The sequence below is a fragment of the Oryx dammah genome, unplaced genomic scaffold (assembly GCF_014754425.2).
Source record: "Oryx dammah isolate SB20612 unplaced genomic scaffold, SCBI_Odam_1.1 HiC_scaffold_18, whole genome shotgun sequence".
NCBI lineage: Eukaryota > Metazoa > Chordata > Mammalia > Artiodactyla > Bovidae > Oryx > Oryx dammah.
In genome coordinates, this window is record NW_024070202.1 from 27,623,819 (window position 1) to 27,645,013 (window position 21,195).

At 35.9% G+C, this 21,195-nt stretch overlaps 1 protein-coding gene across 6 annotated transcripts in view; it reads left to right on the top strand.

Annotated features, from left to right (window-relative positions):
• The first annotated feature begins 1,150 nt into the window (after positions 1-1,150).
• The window catches only part of HDAC9 (histone deacetylase 9), a 599,202-nt gene continuing 579,157 nt past the window's right edge, over positions 1,151-21,195 (top strand). For 2 of the 6 annotated variants that reach the window (XM_040260619.1, XM_040260621.1), the window contains exons 1-2: positions 1,152-1,324; positions 1,732-1,794. In XM_040260619.1, coding sequence (XP_040116553.1) covers positions 1,773-1,794 — 22 coding nt within the window. In that variant the 5' untranslated portion in view covers positions 1,152-1,324; positions 1,732-1,772. Of the gene's footprint in view, positions 1,494-1,731; positions 1,795-21,195 lie in introns of all 6 variants that reach the window. The other 4 variants (XM_040260622.1, XM_040260620.1, XM_040260624.1 and 1 more) reach the window with 4 other exon arrangements.

Here is a 21,195-nt window from a genome sequence, read left to right on the forward strand (position 1 = left end):
TTGTAAGGATACACCAGAAACTATAGAATTTTTAATACTAAATTCTGTAGCTTATTTACTTTATAGGTGAGTTCCACAATATGTGTTGGTCTGGGTATACATCAACTATTATAAATACTATTTCTGCAGAAAAGTGAGGTCTGTACTTCAGGCAATCAGTATAGAGATGCATACTGAACACTCAGAGCTGGGGACTGACTGTGTATATTTATTGAACCACAGGTGCTTACATGTAGTAGTTCTGCACCATCCGTAAGAAAAGTACCGACATAAGTACCGACATGTTCTTTTCCTTTTGCAGGTGAATTGAGTTTAGCCTGAAAGGCTGAAATGGAACATTTTTAGGTCTAAGTTGTGTATATATGTGTGTGTGTACACACACACACACACACACATATATATTCATATATACACACATTTAAAAAAATTTAGATACATTAGAAACTGAATAGGATATTATAGATAGGTGGTACTAAGATTGCATTAAGATTTGTGAAGCGGACAGTTGCCTTACATTAAACAGCAAGTAAAAAAATCAAGCCAGTCCTTCATAAACATTTTGTTCTGGGATGTGCTTGTTTTCTGAAACTACCTCTACTAAATCTCCTGTCAGTCTTGAAACTAGAAGGCAGAAAAGCTTCTAGTGCTACAGCCAACTGCAGTGTAGCCAGAGAAACAGGCAACAAAAATAGAACACCAGGATTGCTGTGCGTGGGTGAGGCAGAAACCACATTATGAGCAAAAGCTTCCAGTATTATTTTAGAACCAATACAGAGCTCTGCACTTCTCTCCTCTCTCTTCCAAAAACACATACTACAAAAATAAAATGAAATGAAATGTATGTGCATTTGCCCTCTTAGAATTATGATTCTTGATTCTCCACCCCCCCCCCTCAACCTTCCTTTCTTTGGAAGCAAATCGCCAGTATGGAAACAGTGTGTAAAACAAGCTTGAAGGGAGGAAAGAGTTAATGGCTTTTAAGGCCCTGCAATAGAGAATTATGGTTTGAAAGATAGAGGCTGGACAGCTGGGTTTGCTGGGGTATTTTTAAATGCATTAATGCAGGCTCCAATCACTCGGCCATGCTTGACCTATTTTTGGCTCAGGCCGACCATTGTTCTATTTCTGTGCCTGTGGGCCATGCTGTTGTTGATTCATATGCAAATGGATTATCACTAGCTTTAGCCAACTTGAGCTGAGAGAGACCAGAGAGGAGGAAGAGACACACACACAGATAGCAGAAGGGCACCGGCTGAAGCCACTGGCAGGACTGACTGACGCTTCCTACAAGGAAACTCTAGCAGCCTGAGGAACTATAAGCCAGGTTTAATTGGTTTCTTTTTCTCGTGGGTAGAGTTAATATTTTTCTACTTACTCTGACAAAGCAATAACCCTGAAGCACACTCCTAGTTCCCACCTGCTTTTAGTTTCCGGGATAGCCTAAACTCCAGAGAGCCCTAGCATCCACTGGGTCCTTTCTGCTTTGTACACAGGTTGGTAACATAGGAAAAGTGTCCAGGTCTTCTGAAAAGTGCGTGTCCCTCTGAACAGAAAGGAACTCATTGTTGAAGTTGATACTCTGCTGCTTTTCCTTGGGGAGGAGGGAGGACCAGCCAGGGTAGCTCCTGGGGCCCGTGCACTGAGCAGCGATGAATCTTTCGTGTAGCTGAAGTAAGAGTGATTGGAATATGCTGCAGACAATTTACGAGACTGACTCGTGTTTTTCTTCAGATGGGGTGGCTGGACGAGAGCAGCTCTTGGCTCAGCAGAGAATGCACAGTATGATCAGCTCAGGTAAGATCTTTCTTCATCACTGAGCCGTTGTCTGTGTGAAAAGGGGGCTGACTTGGGAAATGCAGCTCAGGGAAGCGCCTCTCTTAAGGGTTTGCTGCTTTTTGGTGTTGATGTTGCTATTTTCTTGGTGCATCTGGAAGGTTTAACTTAGATCCCTTCCATTGCTGTTTCCGTGCATATTCAGTGTGCTCAGGGACAGGCTGCTTCTGAATGAAATCGCCAAGCTTCTGATGAAGGATGGGACTGAGATAAGTAAAATGTAGTTGGGGGTGTTTTGCAACTGACTGACCGTGCAACTAGAAAGAGGAGATGTGTACTGACTGTATGTGTGTTCTAGTGGGACTTTAAAAATCAGGTAAGTTCATACTGGGGCTGCAGTTTCCCTTGCAGCCGTCTCTAGCCAGATGATTTTGTATTTACAGTGTGCCTACAGAATCACATCTATTTATAGACCTACCTTTTGAAATGTGTTTGCTACAAGAGTTGCGAAGGTAGTTTTAATTTGGCTTTTTTTTCCTCCCGCAGCCCAAAATGAAACTTCCTAAGGATGAAATAAAATTATTATTAGCAGATGGTTATTTTAATCGTCTTCAAAGCTTTGGGGGAGTCTAGCATTGTCAGGCAGATGCAATGGCATAACACACATATAAAGGTGTTATATGCAGGTGCAACATTTTAAAGAATAACAGAAACAGACGCCGATTTCTAGTTTCTCTGTTGTATATGCTTGTGCCTTCAAGAAGCTGAGCTGATGGGAGATGAAGCTTGTCAGCTTTATCAGTTTCTGTTTGTTAAAAGCACAGACTCTCAGGGCAATAGCACAGTACTTGGGTACTTGTAATTGTTTCTTTTCATATTTATCTCTTACAGCTAGTTCCTAAAGCTTGAGGGACTTCTTGTCTTGGTTCTCTTCCGAATGCTTCAGTCTAAATTGGCTTAAAGTTCTCCCTCACATCTTCTGTGTTTCTGTGTGGGCTTAATCATAATTATAGATCACCACCTAGATTTCCATATTAAGAATGTGGCATAAAGCAGCGTTTACTTGGTAGAACTAGGTGGAAAAGAAAGATTCCACAGGTTGGCTTGATATCTGTTTTAGCATTGAATGCCTTCTCATCTCTGTATCTGTGTTTGTTTTTGAAGCATGTTCTCTTTGAAGCTGGGTTATTGGGAATGATTTCAGGGTCCTTCTGTTCCAGAGTAAAATATCAATTTTGGGTCATTTTGGTATGTTCACACTTAAGTGACAGGACTTACATTAATTCGTAGTGCCTGCTTATTGAAAGCAAACATACCAGAATTTCAGTATAGTTTATCACCTTTGCGGCTGCAAAGCTGACAGAAGCATGAGGAAGGGGTCAGCCTGTATGTCTCTGATGGAACTGGTCACTTAGCATTTTATTTGTAAATATCTACCAGCTCTATTTAAATTACTATTTTAGATGTCTGTTCAGTACTACACTTTGTCCTTTTAGTCCTTATCTCTGTGTTGCAAGTTTACTATTTCTTTCATATGGTAGAAAACAAGCTGTGCCTTTCAAGCAGAGACTCTCTGCTAGCACTGAACCTTGCTACAGGTGTTTGCAAGCTTCTCTTTTTCTCAGTATCTGATAATTATACACAAATTTACTCCAATTTCAGTTGAGATTGTCATTTTCCTGACATTTCGTGATTTTTTTTTATACAAAGCAACAATATTTTCAAGCAGGGACCCGCTTGAGACTGTCTGTGCTGTTGTCAGTTTTACAGGAAGAAACATGTAAGCACCAATAAATGAAACGTGATGTCAGTTGACATCCACTCCCAAACCTGTCTGGTAGAAATAAGGAAACTCCAAGTTCTATTTATTTTTAAATTTGAAACATAAAAACATTTTCGTTCTTCCTACCATGTCCTGTTACTTTTGGTTTTGTTTATTAGCATATTATTATATGCCCTTAAATTTAATTCTCCTAGTCTTGTATACTGCTGAGGCAGTGACTCTCAAAGGTGGTGTCACTAAGAGTATTTTACAAAATGCTGGTGTCTGGGGTGCGCCTTTACTGTTTCTATTTAAATGGTATGAGAAACAGCCTGGACACTGGGGTTTTTAAAATCCTGAGTAGTTCTAATATGCAGCAAACTTTGGTTATCACTGATATAGGGGAAAGGGGAAGTGATAGTGATGCTGGTGACCCATATTGGTAGGGTTTGCCTTTTAATTGCTAAATTAAGGGTGTTTTGTTTATATTTAGCTACAAATCTTGTTCAATTCCTCTTTGGACCAGTGGCATAGATGTGACTGAAAGGGTTAGAAATTGATGGAGTTTTTGGACCTGAAAGAGAAAAAATACACTGTAGCAGTGCAAGGTGGAGGGAATACTATTCTAGGAGCTGAGAGCTCTGTGTTCTAGCCAGAGCTCTGCTGCTAAGTTGTGAAACTGGTTTACTCACTTGTAGACTAAAGAATAAAGATGTCCTCCTGCTTACCTCTTGGCATTCCTGTGAAGGTCAAAGGTAACATGCTATTAACGTGTGTTCTCACTATTTTTTATTAATACTTTTGGTGAATGAACTTGGTTTCTGGTTCTTCAGTACCAAGACCTATCTCGCTGAATGAGCCAAATAAGCTATAGATTGTACATCACATGGGTGAATGACTTTTTATTTTGATAAATTTTCCTTAGTTACCTTATAAATCAGGGTTTGGTTTTGTATTCCTGGTCTGATAAGAATTAAATTCTCTCCTTGAGCAAATGGTGACTTTTAATCAGAGTAGTGCACGCGTGTGTGTGTGTGTGTGTGTGTGTGTGTGTGTGTGTGTGTGTGTAGGCTATGGAATGTTTTATTACATAATATTCAAAGGCAAAGAAGTTGCAGAATTAACAGTGAAATCCCAGCAGATTTCTTGAGATTAGTTGTTTGAAAAGCTATGTTTTCTTGTTAGTCATTGCTTTACAATTCCTATTTGTTTTTCTCGTTATATTGGATACTGTGCATTAATATCGATGACTTTACTTCAGAGCTCTTTATACATTATTACAAGTGCTTTTTATGGTTCCATTTTTTCCTAATTCTGACCCAGCCACGCTAAACATCTAAGGTAGAATTAGGTTCTACAATGTAGTCTGCTAATGTTTCTTTCTTTTCTTTTCTTTTTTTTAGTAAAAATGCTTTATAATATTGAATCTTGCGTTCGGTATGAGTGACACATCTTGCCAGGTCAGTCTCCACTTTTGTGGCTGTGTGGGCCAATATAAGTGATAAGTGGCAGAAGCTGAAGCATGTACAAGCACTGACTCAGGTCACTCAGCAGTGGCTGGCAGAATACGGGGTGTTCTCCTGTTGCCAGGCTTGTTGCTTAATATGTTGGACAGCAGAGCCATCCAGATGTTATTGGAATGATTATTATGAAAGAATTCCTAGAGTTTATACGGCATCATTGTAAAACACATTTACAATAAGGAAAACTCCTGTTTTCACTATGTATTCTTATTTTAGGGTATAAAAGAAAAACATTGAAATCTAAATTCTGAATTTCTTTTAAGGAAAATGTCTCTTCCCCTTTTCAGAACGCTTTTATCTCCTTGGTGTGTATTATCGAGGGAAAATGAACATTTTAGATTCAGTAGTCATTTATGTCTACTTGGAAAGCAGAATCTAATTATGAAAATGTAAGTCTGTGAAATGCCCCTGTCATTTCAAGAATCACTTCTGGCATTCCCCATAATGACTATTTTTGCCATTCTCTAACTCAGGTTATCTTTACTTACAAGGGTGTTATCAATTGAAATATTTGATAAGTAGCAATCAAAAAGCTGGTTATGAGTAGGCCCATTGAGAATGGGGACAAGAATGAGTATTTTATTTTTCTGTGGGGAACACAGGTGGCTTAATTGTTGTTATGTCCTTTAAGTAAGGAAATTCAATAAATCCCTCAGAAGACTATAATAAGCCCAAACTCTGAATTTAAAAAGGTGATTTTTGAGATGAGAAATTTGAAAATGTACTATATTATGTCTCACCACTGATCAATAATGAAGTAATCCTAAAATAGTATAAACTGTCTACCCCCCACCCCCACCCCCCATATGCAACACTTAGCATTAACTGGGCAAAGAAAATGATTTGACCTAATGCAACATATCTCAGAAAGTGGCAGTCAAAGGAGAAATGGAAGCAGGGATCTTTGATCAGAACTGAGAGACTTAACAGGACCTGAATTCTCTTCCTCCTTAGAATTTTACTGACAAGCTGACAACTTCCTGAAAATTCTCACTAACATTCCCATAACTGGAGAGAAGCAAACTGAGTGGATATCCTCAGCTTTTGGTGGTGGTGGTGTCTTTTTCTTGTGACTGAGGAATAGTATAAAGGATTCTGGAAGAGAAACTGGTGATATGGAGGAAGGTAAACAAATGCTCCCTCCAGAGAAATGAAGACTTCAGAGCAACACTGTCAATTGGAAACAAAAAGACCCATAGCTTTTTGCAGTGAAATAGTCTTCCCTAATAACTAATATGATAGATCCCACTAAGAAAAAAACATCGACTTCACTGAGACCATGAAATTGTGTAATAATTTATTCCTGCAAGTAGAGCACCTTAGTAAGAACATAAATTCCATAAAGCAGAACCTCAAAGATAAGATGCTAAACCAATAATATGGGATGAAAAAGGATATTTTAAGTCTAGGAAAACAAATGTGAATGAAAAAAAGCATGATAATTATAGAACAAAAATATTCATTAGAAATAGCAGGAAACATATTAGATACCAGTGAAAATTTTTACCAACAAAGAGGAAAGGCTGGGGACAGTCAGAGGGACTGAAAAAGGAAAACGGATTAAAGCAATTGGAGAGAAGTCAGTAAGAAGACAGACAAAGACAGTGTACCACAAGGGTTATTATGTCCCTGAAGTTGATATTCCAAAACATTGAAACAGAAGATTATTTTATAAAAATAAAGAAAGATTATTTCACTGACAAGAGGAAAAAAAAAAAGCAATCTGCATATTGAAAGAATTTTCCTCTTTTAGGAAAATTAGCTGCAAGTGCTCAGCACAGAGTCATATCCTAACTGGGCTATTGAATTTCAAATGCTAAATAATTCTTCAGGGGTTCAGGAAAGTAAAGCAAAGATCTGCAGTGGGAGCGAGTGGGGGTGGGGAGAGAATGTGTGAAACTCAAGAAGGCTTATCAAACTTACCCAGCACTCCATGCCAGAAGATAATGGAGGAAAAGCTCAGAAGCTCTAAAAGAAGTGCAACCTAATGTTCCACTCCAGGGAGATGTTATTAAAATATAGAGAAAATATGTAGGCAAGTTAGACATTCTCAACCACAACCCAGACGGCTTGACAGGGAAGCCCACACAATGGGGAAAAACAACAAAAAAAAAAGAACTTTAAACAAAAGCAAAAAGTGAAATGTAGTCAGAGGAGGAGGAGAAAGCATAGTTAGGTTAATGGGGCAAAAATTGAATCCTTTTAAACAAATGTGAGACTGTGGTTGTAGGACAAAAAGCAAATTTTATGAAGTAGGGCAATGTAAAAATATTCCTAAAGCTCTCATCAATGTGAGGCATTGGGGAGAGGTGAGATGTGGGGATGTGTGAAAGCACTAATATTGGCTCCTTTCTGAGCAGGGACAGACTCCCTGCTGTTTAAAATAGAAACACATGGTTTAAAAAAGAGACTCCAAACACTGATTTCTTTTAAATAGTATTTTCATTTAATCTTATACATATCTTTTTGGAAATAGTACCTCATATAGAAAGGAAGCATTTAGTATGTTTATTGTCTTTTCAAATGCAGTTTTTCATTATTAAATTCATTTGAGTTTTTTTTTAATAAAAATAACTTTGGTGATATCTCATTTTATAAAAGTTTGTTTTATCTATCTATTTCCCAGAATAATTCATACATAAATAGAAGAAAATCAGGAAGAAATTGTGCATAGTGGTGGTAGGGGGACTTTTGTTTTCATTGTCATGATTTTTGCCTTGTATGAATTTTTATAAAATGCCCATATTTTCTAAAGTGTTTCTTACACACCCACACATGAAGCTGCTATGCTGAAATACTAACACTGATTAACTAGAAGCTTGGTTAGTCTCCCACTGCAAGTAACAGAAAATCCTATTTGAAGTAACAGTGACAAGATAATTTATTATTTAGTAAAATAGGGTGGTAGTCATATCAATGGCAGTCAGGTTCTTCATTGTTCTACCAGTACTGCTGGTCTTAGAGTTGGTATCATCCTAAGTCTCTTTCCTCCAGTAGTCTAAAGTTGATTGTAGCAATTCCAGACATTATCTACATATACAATAAATTCCAGAGACATAGATGAGAAAACTTTGCTTCCTTAGATGTTTTCTTAAGGAAGGAAGTTTTTCTGATAAGTTCTCTAGCAAGTTTTCTTTAATAACTCACTGACCAAAAGAACATCACCTGCTCTTATAGTAGTAAGTCGTTGAAAAGAAGAATGAGACCACTATGATAGCTCCTTCAGACCATGACTGAGCCAGGGAAGGTGGAGCCTGCAACTAATACTCTGGCTTCCAGAAGAAAGAAGAAAGGGTAAGCAGAATGGATGATGTTAGCTGGACTCCACAGTATTTGCTGCTACAGTTGGAATTTTCTCCTTTGTAATTTTCTTTAGTTTGTAATTTCTCAAAATACAAATAAGTGAAGGAAGTGGACTGTGTAATTTCTCTTTCAGTTGAATTGTGTTACTTCATTTTCATGAAGATATACATCCATTTAAACATTTTTTTTTTTTACTATTATAGAATAGAAATACTTTCTTAGTACTCTCTGTTGTTAGGAGTCCCTAATACTAAAGAGACTGAAGTAATTGTGGAAGAAGACTGGATCCCTGTAAGCTGCAAGTTGTCATTTTTTTCTTTTTTAGGAAGGAGGAAATCAACATTATGGACTGATGCATTAAAGCTTTCATTGGAAATTTGAGTAAAAAACTCATTTATTGTTGGCTTTGAGAGATACAGAAAGTATTGCAAGAAATTTTTAAAGAATGTGTAAACTTTTTCAGTACATTAAGGGAGGATTTTCTTTAAAATATTCAGAAAGCAATTTCTTTGCCAGTATGTTGCTATAGTCATTACATTTTCAGAGTAATGAACAATTTTAACAATCTGGGATGGTAACTTCATTTTAACATTTTTTTTTTTCCTGAATTAGAATACTTTGAAAACAATTTAATTGCAGTAAAAGTCCATGGAATGACTTTTAAAACAAGCCTTCTTTAGATGAAATTCAAAGATATTTTGGCATGTGTTTCGAAACAGTGTGTCAGTACTGTGGTCTATCCAGTTCTTAAAAGGAAGTTGCAGTACTAGCCGTTATTAGGTTGGGATGTGAAATGCCCTTACAATGGGCAGTTCTGATCTTGGGAGACTGACAATTGGGATATGAAAGGACAAGAAAATACCTTGTTCCCACTAATTCCATTCTTCTTCCACTAAGTCAGTTGCACAAAACAAATGTAATTAAAACAATTTTTTAAACAATACTAAACAATTTGTACTTTTAAATGTTATCAGAGAACTTTATGTTCAGTGCTTGATGAATACAAAACTAAGTCAGTCTTACGTTTTATAAAATTATCAGTTCCATTCATTATATACATGATAAATTTTCCATAGTAAAAATAAGTGATGGGCCTTTTATATATGATGTTTTAAAAATATCCAGTAATTAAATCCAATGAAAACTACATTTAAGGAAGAAGGAAATTTACCAAACCACAAAGTGGAATTAGTCATTTACTTATGATTAAGCTCTTTGCATGTTGATAAGTCTGGAAATACCCCAGAGCTTTGCTTTCTTGTGTCTTCCCCTCATGTCTTCCCCTTCTTCCTCTATCACTTGTATTTGAAATGTTCAATTTGTAATTTATATTCAGCACTGACACAGCTGTAGCCATGTGAATGTCATTTTCAATTATTCAATGTAAGTTGTGGTGGGTGTCTAAGGCATGGCATTTCCAAGCTCAGTTAAAATATGATACTGTCATGTATTTTTCTTTTTGAAATTTGAAATTAAAAACAAACCAAACAACAACAATAGAAAAAAAAAAAAACCTGAGAAAATTTCTCTGCATTTCCATTAAATTACCCTGTGGGCTGGGAGTTCTTGCTCTTGTAGAAGTATGTTTACTTAGAAAGTTTTCAGGGAACCCCACATAGGTTGAGCTAGAAAGTTCTTCATGAATTGAACTCGATTTAAGTTGTATTTGTGATGTTGGTTTATGAATCTGCTTATGGAGAGAATTCAAGTATGTATTTTGAGTCTGTGATTTTACATCAGGAGCTACTCATTTTTTATTAGTAATAAATATTATCACTGTCAGCATCTTTATTGTTTCTTTCTGCCCCATTCTACTCGAATGTAGCTGTTTAGTCTCAGATTAGAAGGTCAGTGATTGGACCTATATATGCTCATCTTTTTTTTTTTAATCACTGTCATTCTTATTATTGATATAAGAAGCTAATGTTTCAGAGCTTTTTCTATACCAGGCGTTATTTTACCATTTAATCCTCTCCACAGCTTGAGGAGGGATACAATAGTTGCAGCATATTTTACTGATGAGAACATTATTTCAGTGAAATTTACTGATGGTCATCATGGCTAGGAGCTGATGGAGTCAGCTATGAACTTGTTCTTGTTTACCATGTCCCTGTCACTTTTTCTCAAAGAGGAAAGCATTTAGCATGGTAGAATGGTTTTCATATCTTTTTGGTGCTAAAGATGTGGAATCAGCTATACTTGTAAACACACATCTAGATACTCCTTTTGGTCCTGAGAAGTTTACAGCACACATATGCAACTTTGTTGAAATACTTTCTGGAAGAGCCTTACTTCACAACCCCAGAGCTTGATAATTAAATTGGAGTAAATGAATAAGATCTCAGAGAAGGAAGTGGCAACCCACTCCAGTACTCTTGCCTGGAAAATCCCATGGGCAGAGGAGCCTGGTAGGCTGCAGCCCATGGGGTCACTAAGAGCTGGACACGACTGAAAGACTTCACTTTCGATTTTCACTTTCATGCATTGGAGAAGGAAATGGCAACCCACTGTGGCAACCCACAGTGTTCTTGCCTGGAGAATCCCAGGGACGGGGGAGCCCGGTGGGCTGCCGTCTTTGGGGTCACACAGAGTCGGACATGACTGAAGTGACTTAGCAGCAGCAGCAGCAACAACAAGATCTAGGGCTGAGACCAACTTAAGGCAACCTCCAGTATTCCTTGAGATTGATGATACATGGAGTGATGAGCAGACACCATGGACAGAACCAGTTATCCCAGTGTACTTGGCTTATGATTTCCAGTGCTCATAGTAACAGTAACATCTCACAAACCTTAAATGTTAAGGGTTATACCACTTCAAAAGAACATGATTATTAATGTATTTTAGCTGGAGAAAGGTTTTTTTTTTTTTTTCCAAATGTTCACACCATGGGGCTCAAGTTTCTTTTAACCAAAGTATTTGAATTATACCCATCCTGGTCTTTACCTAGAAATAGGGGCAAGGAGAGGTTAATAAAGTTTGCATCTCCACTCAAGTCCTGACTCAGTGTCAAATGTTTGAGCCAAGGGATGATCTAACTAACAGAATTAGATTCTGCCTGTTTTGAATATATATTGGTTCAATTTGGGTCCAGTTTGGGCATTTTGGGTGAAAATTATATTTTTTCTTATCTTGACTTAAATTTTATTTCACTGGGTGAATATTGTATGTTCTATAGGTAGCTTATTCATAAAATTCACCAATTAAATGCTAATCCAGTTATTCAAGACTCAACTCTTGGGTTTCCATCCACTGAATCTTATAATTCTATTCACTCTGAGAATCTCAAGCCATTTTTAGGAATCACTACATTGTAAAAGCATTATTGATTTTCATGTTATTAACCAACATAATTTATTGCCTTTGTGGGAGAAAGAAGCTTTCAGAAGATCATTAAATGCATTAAAATCTGCAGATGCCCACATGTCTGTGGCTCTCTTTAGCAGGCTGACTCCTTTGGGTCAGTTATTCTTAGCTTCCGTATTTCTATCTTATGGCATCGCAGTCTAAGATTAGCTTGTTAGGCGTTATCATGCCATCTGAGTTACCTCCTAATATAACTCTACTCTGGAATGATTATTTATAGAAAGAGCATTCTGTCATTTTTGGGTTATTTCTAGTAGTTTAAATAAAGAAGAATAACATTCAAGTGAAACCACAGATTCCTTCCTGCTGCCAAAACAACATGATAACTGTCTGCTTAAGGGGCAATAATGTTTAAATGTGTGTTTAGGGTGATTGAGGAATTCTTTTTATCTCTCCCACTCTGACAGAAAAGGGAGGCCTTTGGATGGTGATGTGTAATGCTTATGGAAAGGCAAACAGGCAGCCTTGATGCTTTCTGTCACAGAGCACAGAAGACTCTGGTTGATGATGACAACATGAGACACACAGGGTTTATTTTTAGAAACAGACATTGCTAAGCTCTCTGGTGTTAATATGGCTCATAAACAGGGCTTCTCGCTGTTGACCCTTACAGTGAAAATGGCATTTTATGCATATACGCAAACAAACTTTTTTCTTTTTTTACTTGAAAGAATGACTCTGTTATTAAGAAAACTGTTACAACCTTTTAAAGCTAATAAGTCTAAATTCTATTAGATTTCACCAGTAGATACTGGAGATAGATTATTTTTAAATCCCATGATGATTGGGTTTAGAAATGGTTTCTGAAAGACAACTGAATGTTATAAGTACAGTGGATATACAGGTTGCTTATAAGGTGTGGAAAAATAGGTAAATATACATCATAAATGATTTTTAATAATATGTTACCATGCCTTTAAAATAGATCTTCTGTGCTTTTGGCTTTATTGCAGCAGTATATAAAATATTGCTATAAAAGATTATAATAGGGTTTGATGTATTAATATAAGGTGCTGATTTTAAACAGATGAGATAAAATTCTTAGTATATTAAAAATGTAGATACATGTCTCTGCTAGTTGTTTTGGTATAACTAACTCTTGATGAACCAAACAAATTTCATGTATAATAAAACATGCAATTTCACATTTGAGAACTGTTCACTTAGCTTAAACTGTGTACTTAATTCAGAATTTAGCAATCAATATTTTGCTTTAAAATTAGAATTGTGATTATAATCTGTTAAATTTACATTTTGTATTTCCTCACTATTAACTCATTGTTAGATGATGAAAATGTGGAGGTGGTATGCTAATACATTTCCTATTGCACCTTAGTCAAAATGCTTTGGAATGGATAACTTAGAGCTCAATCAGAATATTCATAATTTTGTTTTTATTTACTGAAAAAACATATTATCTTTTTAAAAGATAAATATTTTTGTGCTTGTACTCAATATAAGGAATCCACTGACCCCTAAGAATTTGCAGAATGATGGACAAAAACAAGAAACACACAGCAATTCAACTGTATTCTCAAAGAAACCAAGATGTAATAAATAAATTCAGAGGGTGTAAGTAGAAGCAATTATAGGAACTGGGTACATCCCAACCAGTCTTAATTAGCAGGTTGAAGGTTTGGGGATGGTGATGTAATTGCTTGAAGCTTTCAAAGCTGAGGTGAAATAGTCATTCATCTGCTCATCTTTTCACTCAAAAATATTTGAGAGTCATCCACAAAGCCAGGTATTGTTCTAGGGCTAGAGGATCTGACTCTGAAACAGGACAAGGAAACATATGTGGACTTGATTGTTCAGTTGAAGGATGGATGGATGATAAGGCTACTGTAGATAGTAATAAGAACTAAGGGAAAACAAAATGGAAAATGGGATGGAAAGTGACTAGTACCAGGGGCCGTATTAACTATGGTAATCAAATAAAGCCTTTTGAGGATGCTAAAATATGAAGAAAATCTTCTCAATGAAAGTAGGTTTTCCATCAACATTGCATTTGGGCTAAGTCAAATAGAATAAAAACAGTTAGAAAAGAGCAGAAAATGTTACAGAGCTATTTTAGTTTCCACTTACCTCTGCTTCATATGAGGAATGAGGGGACTTTTATCAGCATGTGAATGGGAAAGCCCAGGGAAGACTGTTGACTATGACTGTCTCTATTTTCCAAAGAGACTGTGGAATCAGCTGAGCTCTTCCTAGGATTAATGCTGTTGTCTAGAAATTAAGGACCTTGTAGAGCTCCTTACCTTTGCTCTTTCCTGAAGATTTATCTTTGTCCCTATTTAAACTCTTGGCTCAACTGTGCTGAAACATCTTACTCCAGCAGTGGGAACCTAGAGAAGTGAATACTTTCTCTTTCCTGGGGGCCAAAATGAAGGGAACAGTATGTGCCCATAGGCTGAAGAAGAGAAGTCTGAGAAGGTTTTCTCTCTTTTTAAAGGGGGTATAAATTATGGTATAAACCACAGTGTTTATTGAGCATCTACAGTGTGCTGGGTACTTAATTTAGGGAAATCATGGGTCAAATCTTGTTAGGTGGTGGCTGTAGAACTGTAACTTCCAAACAAAATGTTTAGGATACGTAATCTTCCTTATGTTGACCAGTGAATAGATTTGTGACAAGTTATTGCACTAGTTGAGCAAGGAAGTACTTCATGGAGGTAATAGATCTATTTTTTTTAAAAAAAGAAGAAACAGCAATGTGCTAGGAGCTGTTTTCTCCTCATGTTCTGCTCTCTCATGAATAGGGAACAGTGATGGATACACATAGTAGAATGCACAAACATTTTTGAGGGACTGACACATTATCTCACATGCTTGATGCCTCATGGGGTTTTCCCTCAACATTCCAATTGGTCTAAGTCAAATGGAATGAAAGCACAATTAGAATAGAGCAGGAAGTGTTCTGAGGCTATTTTAAACTCCACTGACTTATGCCTTGTGGAAGGGATGGGGAAGCCTTTATTAGCCAGTAGGTTAGGAGCCAGGGGAAGACTGTCAGCTACAGTTTTTCCCCTAGCCTCAAGAAGACTGGGACTGAGCCAGACTTCTGGCCAAGATGTTTTGTGGGATTCACAGTGTAGCTTGAGAAAAATAGTTAACAGTTACCTTCTTTTTTGCCCGCCCTGCCAAGGATTGTCTTATTCAATCAGTATTTATTGAGTACTCGATAGCCGTATTTTAAAGCTAGATTTATTTATGTTATTATTTATATATTTAATCAGCTCTTTCCTTTTTCTGAAATACACTTCTACTTTATTTCAACAAGTAATCACTAGAGAAATTCTAATTCTTACAAAATCCAGTTCAAATGTCTCCATATCTCTTAAATTTTCCCCAGTCTCCTGAAGTACCTCCTTAGTCATGATATTAACCTCGCTCCCATCCTCTCTCTTCTCTCCATCCTCAATAATCCTTTATTATACTCCCTTATAACATTCCCATTTTCTGTCTTATACTGTGGTTATTTATGTACATATGTCCCCATCCCCTCAATTATTTATATGCTCCAAGAGGAAAAGGATCATGTTTTATTTCTATTTTTATTCCCTGCAGTGCCTAGCATATAATTGATTCCTGAAACTATTTTTAAATGAATGAATGAGTGATTAAAGTGTACAGTGATATTGTATACATTTATTTTTAGATTTTTTAGAAATCTTTCCTTTTATGTAGAAAATAAATCTACAGTCATTTGTTAATTTGAAAAATACAGACTTTTGAGGATGTTAGAACATATGACTCAAAAATTTAGACTATTTTTTGTAGAATGTAAGTCAAGAATGATGTCCAGTGCTTTGTAATATGTATATGAACCTTTAAATGTTTCAGTTATCCTTAACAAAGCGAATTTTGGAGTATTTTTATTTGGAGTTGGTCTTTCAATGAGTAATCAATAGAAATTTTGTAAGATATAGGTCTGCATTCAAAATGTTGTGTGAAATAGCTAATTTAAGACAGCCTGAATATAAATACACATTTTTTTCCTAAAGATAAGAATAAATGTGGTCATATAAATGATTACCAGTGTACTTTTATATTATTCAAATACCACTTCACATTTAATTCTGTTTTTCTCTTTGTAATGCTTCTTATATAGATAGTTTTCTTAGATAAAGGACAAAAATGAATGGATTTTTTTGGTTAACAGTAATATTGATTGAAACAGTTCTATACCTTGGAGCCACTTAGAACTCATCTTCATTTCTTCTGGCGTTATTTAATTGGCTATATTCTTTGAGAAAGTGGCAATGAAAGATATTTCTTTTGGTAGACATTTTATTGATCAGATTTTGAATACCAGAGGTATAGTAGTTTAAAAAATTATCTGAAGTAAAATGTCAGAACAGGGAATTCACAGAGTGAGATATTAAGGAAAAACAGATGGAAGGAATGAATCAATCTTTGTACAGAGCTATTCAAGGAAAAGAATGAAATAAATATATATATATATCTAAGTGGGAGAGAAATGATGAAGAGAATAGATTTAACATATGTAGGGAAAAGACACATAATTTTTTCTGGTAGTCTTTTTCCTCTGGTTTAGACTTAAACTCAGCACAAGTTAGGATAAATTAAAGGCATTAAGGCTTGGAAAATTAATTGAGTTAGTTAAAAATATAAGTATGAGCCAAAAAGGAATTGGATAATAAAACAAAATTTTAACGTAGCTGTTGGACTTAGCTTAGTAGATGACAGAGAATAAGTGGATATCTGTGTTCTTTCAGTTATTTGCAAATGCTGCCTATTATGTTTTCTCATCTTTATGAATCCAAGTTAAGTGTGTAAGTTTTGTAATAATCATGTTGAGATAGAACAAATCAAGGTTAGTTGACATTAGATTTAGAAGTTTCCCATTATTATATTAACCATTGTCAAAAAATAAGGATTAGTTCAAGCAAATTTCCAAAGGAATATAAATTTAAAGCTATAAACACAATTAATTGAAAACACTCATTGGTTTTCTGAAGATGAACAAAATTAAAAAACATTATCTTGGTATGAACTTAACCCAACTTTTATATTTAAAGAAGGAAAATAATGTAAACAGTCTCAGGCAACTGATGATTAAACATAATAAAAACAATGCCCCACGTTTAAAATCACTTCCTTCAGATTTTAATCGAGTCAACTCTCGCTATTCATTATCCCAATAATTAAATGGAAATTACCCCACATCATTAACCTGGAAACAATAATGATTTTTTTAAAATTTTTTAGCAAGATAGTCCTAAACCTGAATAAGAATATAATTCTAGAAAACCTTGTATGAGTTCATTTTGAGATGACTATAAAATATATATAGGGCTTCCCTGGTGGCTCAGAGGGTAAAGAGTCTGCCTGTAATGCAGGAAACCTGGGTTCAGTTCCTGGGACAGGCAGATCCCTTGGAGAAGGAAATGGCAACCCACTCCAATATTCGTGCCTGGAGAATTCCATGGGCAGAGGAGCCTGGCGGGCTACAGGCCATGGGGTTGCAGAGTCGGTCGCGACCAAGCCACTAACACTATCACTTTCACAAAATATATTAAATCGCTTTGTAGACAAGCGAGAGGACATCTTTCTGGTTCATTATTTACTCTGGTCATGTTTCTTGGGTACTGAACCAAAATGTGGTAGAGATTATCTTTATGCTTCATTAATCATATATGTGAGAACCATTTTCCCCACATGCCTGCCATCACTGAATATTGTCAGATTTTAGATATTTATGCCAAATTGAGAGATGAAAAATGGCACATTACTTTTTTTGTGAATTTCACTTATTTCTGGTGGACCTGAATGGTTTTCATATGTTTTAGTTATTTGAATATTCTTTTATGGAGAAATAATTTCACCAGAATGTTTAAAGGATAAAAAAATCTGTCAGTGAATGTCACCTGTTAACAGACTAAAATAAAAACTAATATGATCATTTCCCTAGATGCAAAAAAACAAAAAAATCAATAAAAGTCAGTACCTTTTTGGGACAGAAACTCTTAAACTAAGAACAGAAAGAAAAAACAAGTATTATAAACCAAAACCCTACCTGAGACTTTGTATTTAATGGTAAAATTAAAACACATTCTCTTTGATTTTAGGAACTTTGTCTTTGGAGGTCCTAGTTGATGAGGTAAAACATAAGCATTCAACAAGAGATGCAGATTTTTAAAGGAAAAGAAACTAATTGAACTAATAAACAGCTCAGTTTAGATTGCTCAGTACAAGGTCAGTACAACATAGAAAATTGAAAATATTGCTTTACCAGAAATAACCAAGTACAAATGTAGTAAAATGATAGCATTTATAAATACCAGCTGAAACTTTTATGGAGAAATTGATAAAATTATTGAGGGCATATAAGAAAACCAGAAAAAAAAAATGAATCATTCTGTGCCATGAATAGGAAGACTACTTTTAAAAATTACTTATTCCAAAATTCATGTATAAATCTATTTTTAAAACAGCCAACTTTCTTTTAAAGGTAGACCATCTCTAATTCAAAAAGTTAAATGTACTTAATGGTATTATATAGTAAGTAAACTGCATGTTATTTTGTAGTTAGTAACAGTCGCCGTTTCATAGTCTTCATTTCCAGCACCTGATATCAATTTCTTCTGTTTTTTGAATGTTAGTGTACACATTCAGATAAAATCCCAACAGAATCTATCAGAAAATTTGACATACTAAGTTCTACAATTAGAATACTGAACTATTCTTTAATATCTTGGTGTATGGCAGAGTTTGCATCACAGATCAGTGTCATAGGACAAACAATTAATTAAATGGCTTAGGAACAATTAATATACTAACTAAAAATTATTGCCATATAATATTATATTCAGTTATCTATTTTTATAATACTGTCGTTATCCTGTCTTATTGAACAGGTTACTACTTAAAACTTTTGTAAAGCCAGTGTATGCTATAATGTGTATTTTTCAGTTGCTAAGTCCCATTCCACTCTTTGCAACCCTACAGACTTATAGCATGCCAGGCTCCCCTGTCTTTCACTATCTCCAGGTGTTTGCTCTGATTTGTGTCCATAAGTTGTGTGATGCTATCTAACCATCTCATCCTCTGCTGCCCCCTTCTTCTTTTGCTTCAGTCTTTCCCAGCATCAGGGGTCTTGCATTTTATGGAGAGAGGAAAAGTAATTTTGGGTTTTCCAGGTGGCTTGGTGGATAAAGAATTTGCATGCAATGCAGGAGACTCAGGAGACACAGATTTGATCCCTGAGTCTGGAAGATCCCTTGAAGCATGGCAACTCACTCTAGTATTCTTGTCTGAAGGATCCCATGGACAGAGGAGCCTGGGCTACAGTCAGTAGGGTCACAAAGAGTCGGATATGACTGAAGCGACTGAGAACTCACATGCAAGAAGTAATTTTATGAAGATATGGGAAGAATTTTAGTTAATTTAAGTAAGTTAGATGAGAGTAGTAGTCAATGTTTATATAGCTCACCAATTTTCAAAAGATAAGATTAAATAAAAAATTCAGATTTAAGAGTACCATTGAGTGAAATAGAAAGATGATAATGCAGTCAAGGAAGAAAGATAACAACACTGTCCTGAGGTCTCATCAAATATTAGCTGCTGAGTAGTGACTAAGAAGATCAATGAGGAAATTATTTTTTCCTAGTTTTATTGAGAAATAATTGATATACATCACTGTATAAGTTTAAGGCATATAGCAGGACAGTTTGATTTTACATATATTGTGACATGGCTACCAAGGTAGTTTCAGCTAATATTCATCTTCTCATATAGATACCAAAAAAGAAAAGAAAAAAGAACAAAAGAAACCATTTTTTTCTCACTGTGATGAGGACCCTTAGTGTTTACTCTCTTCAGAACATTCTTGTGTATAAAATAGCAGTGGTAGCTGAAGTTATCTTGTTGAACATTACACCCCTAATACTCACCTATAACTGAAATTTGTACCTTTTGACTACCTTCCTGCATTTCCCTCCTCCCCTGCCAGAACATTGCCTACCTCCTCACCACTCCCAAACCCCCTGTTGCCACCACCATCTCTGGTAATGTCAGGTCTGATCTCTTTTTCTATGAGTTTTTACAAATTCCACATAAAAGTAATGCCATCAAGGTCTTGCAAATTGTAGAGTTATCTTGTTTTTTAATAGCTGGATAATATTTTATTGTGTATGTATATACACGGAGAAGGCAATGGCACCCCACTCCAGTACTCTTGCCTGGAAAATCCCATGGATGGAGGAGCCTGGTAGGCTCCATGGGATCACGAAGAGTCAGACATGACTGAGTGACTTTATTTTCACTTTTCACTTTCATGCATTGGAGAAGGAAATGGCAACCCACTCCAGTGTTCTTGTCTGGAGAATCCTGGGGACGGGGGAGCCTGGTGGGCTGCCGTCTCTGGGGCCGCACAGAGTCGGACACAACTGAAGCGATTTAGCAGCAGCAGCAGCATGTATATACAACTTTTTGTCTGTTCATTGTCTGTGGACACTTAGGTTGTTTTCATGTCTTGTCCATTGTAAATAATGCTGTTCTGAATATGAGGGTGCTCATACATTTTTGAGTTAGTGTTTTCATTACCTTTGACGGTATTCCCAGAAGTGGAATTGTTGGACATGTGGTTGTTCTATTTATAATTTTTTGAAGCTGTTCTGCACTGTATTCTGTAATTTGTAACACAGCAATGGCACAGGAGAGCTTTCTTTTCTCCACATCCTCACTGGCATTTATTATTGCCTGCCTTTTGACAATAACTATCCAGGTGTGAGGTGATATCCCATGGTGGTTTTAATTTGCAGCTCCTAATGACTAGTGATGTTGGATATCTTTTCATGTACCTTTTGTGTTTTCATATATTTCTTTTGGAGAAATGTCTGTTCATGTTCTTTGCCCATTTTTTTAATTGTTATTTGTGTTATACGCTGTAGAGTTGTTTTTATGTTTTCAGTACTAACCCCTTATCAGATACATAGTTTGCAAACATTTTTTCTCCTTTTTTAAGTGTCTTTTCTCTTTTATGATGGTTTCTTTCATTGTGCAGAAGCTTTTTAGTTTTATGTAGTCTGACTAGTCTATTTTGTTACCTGTGCTTTAGGTATCATATCCAAAAACTTATTACTAAAACCCATATCAAGGAACTTTGTTCCTATGTTTTCTTCCAGGAGTTTCATGGATTCAGGTCTTACATTTAAGTCTTTAATTCATTTCAAGTTAATTTTTGTGAATGATATACGATACAGGTACATTTTCATTCTTTTCATATGAATATCCAATTATACCAGCACCGTTTATTGGAAAGACTTTTCATCATCAAGTATATTCTTTGCCTCTGTGTCAAATATTAGTTGACTGTGGGGTTTATTTCTGGCCTCTGAATTCTGTTCCATTCGCTTATTTGTCTTTTTGTTTTTTAGTGCTGGTATCATACTGTTAGTAGTCTTAGATTACAGCTTGAAATCAGAAGTGTGATACCTCCTGTTG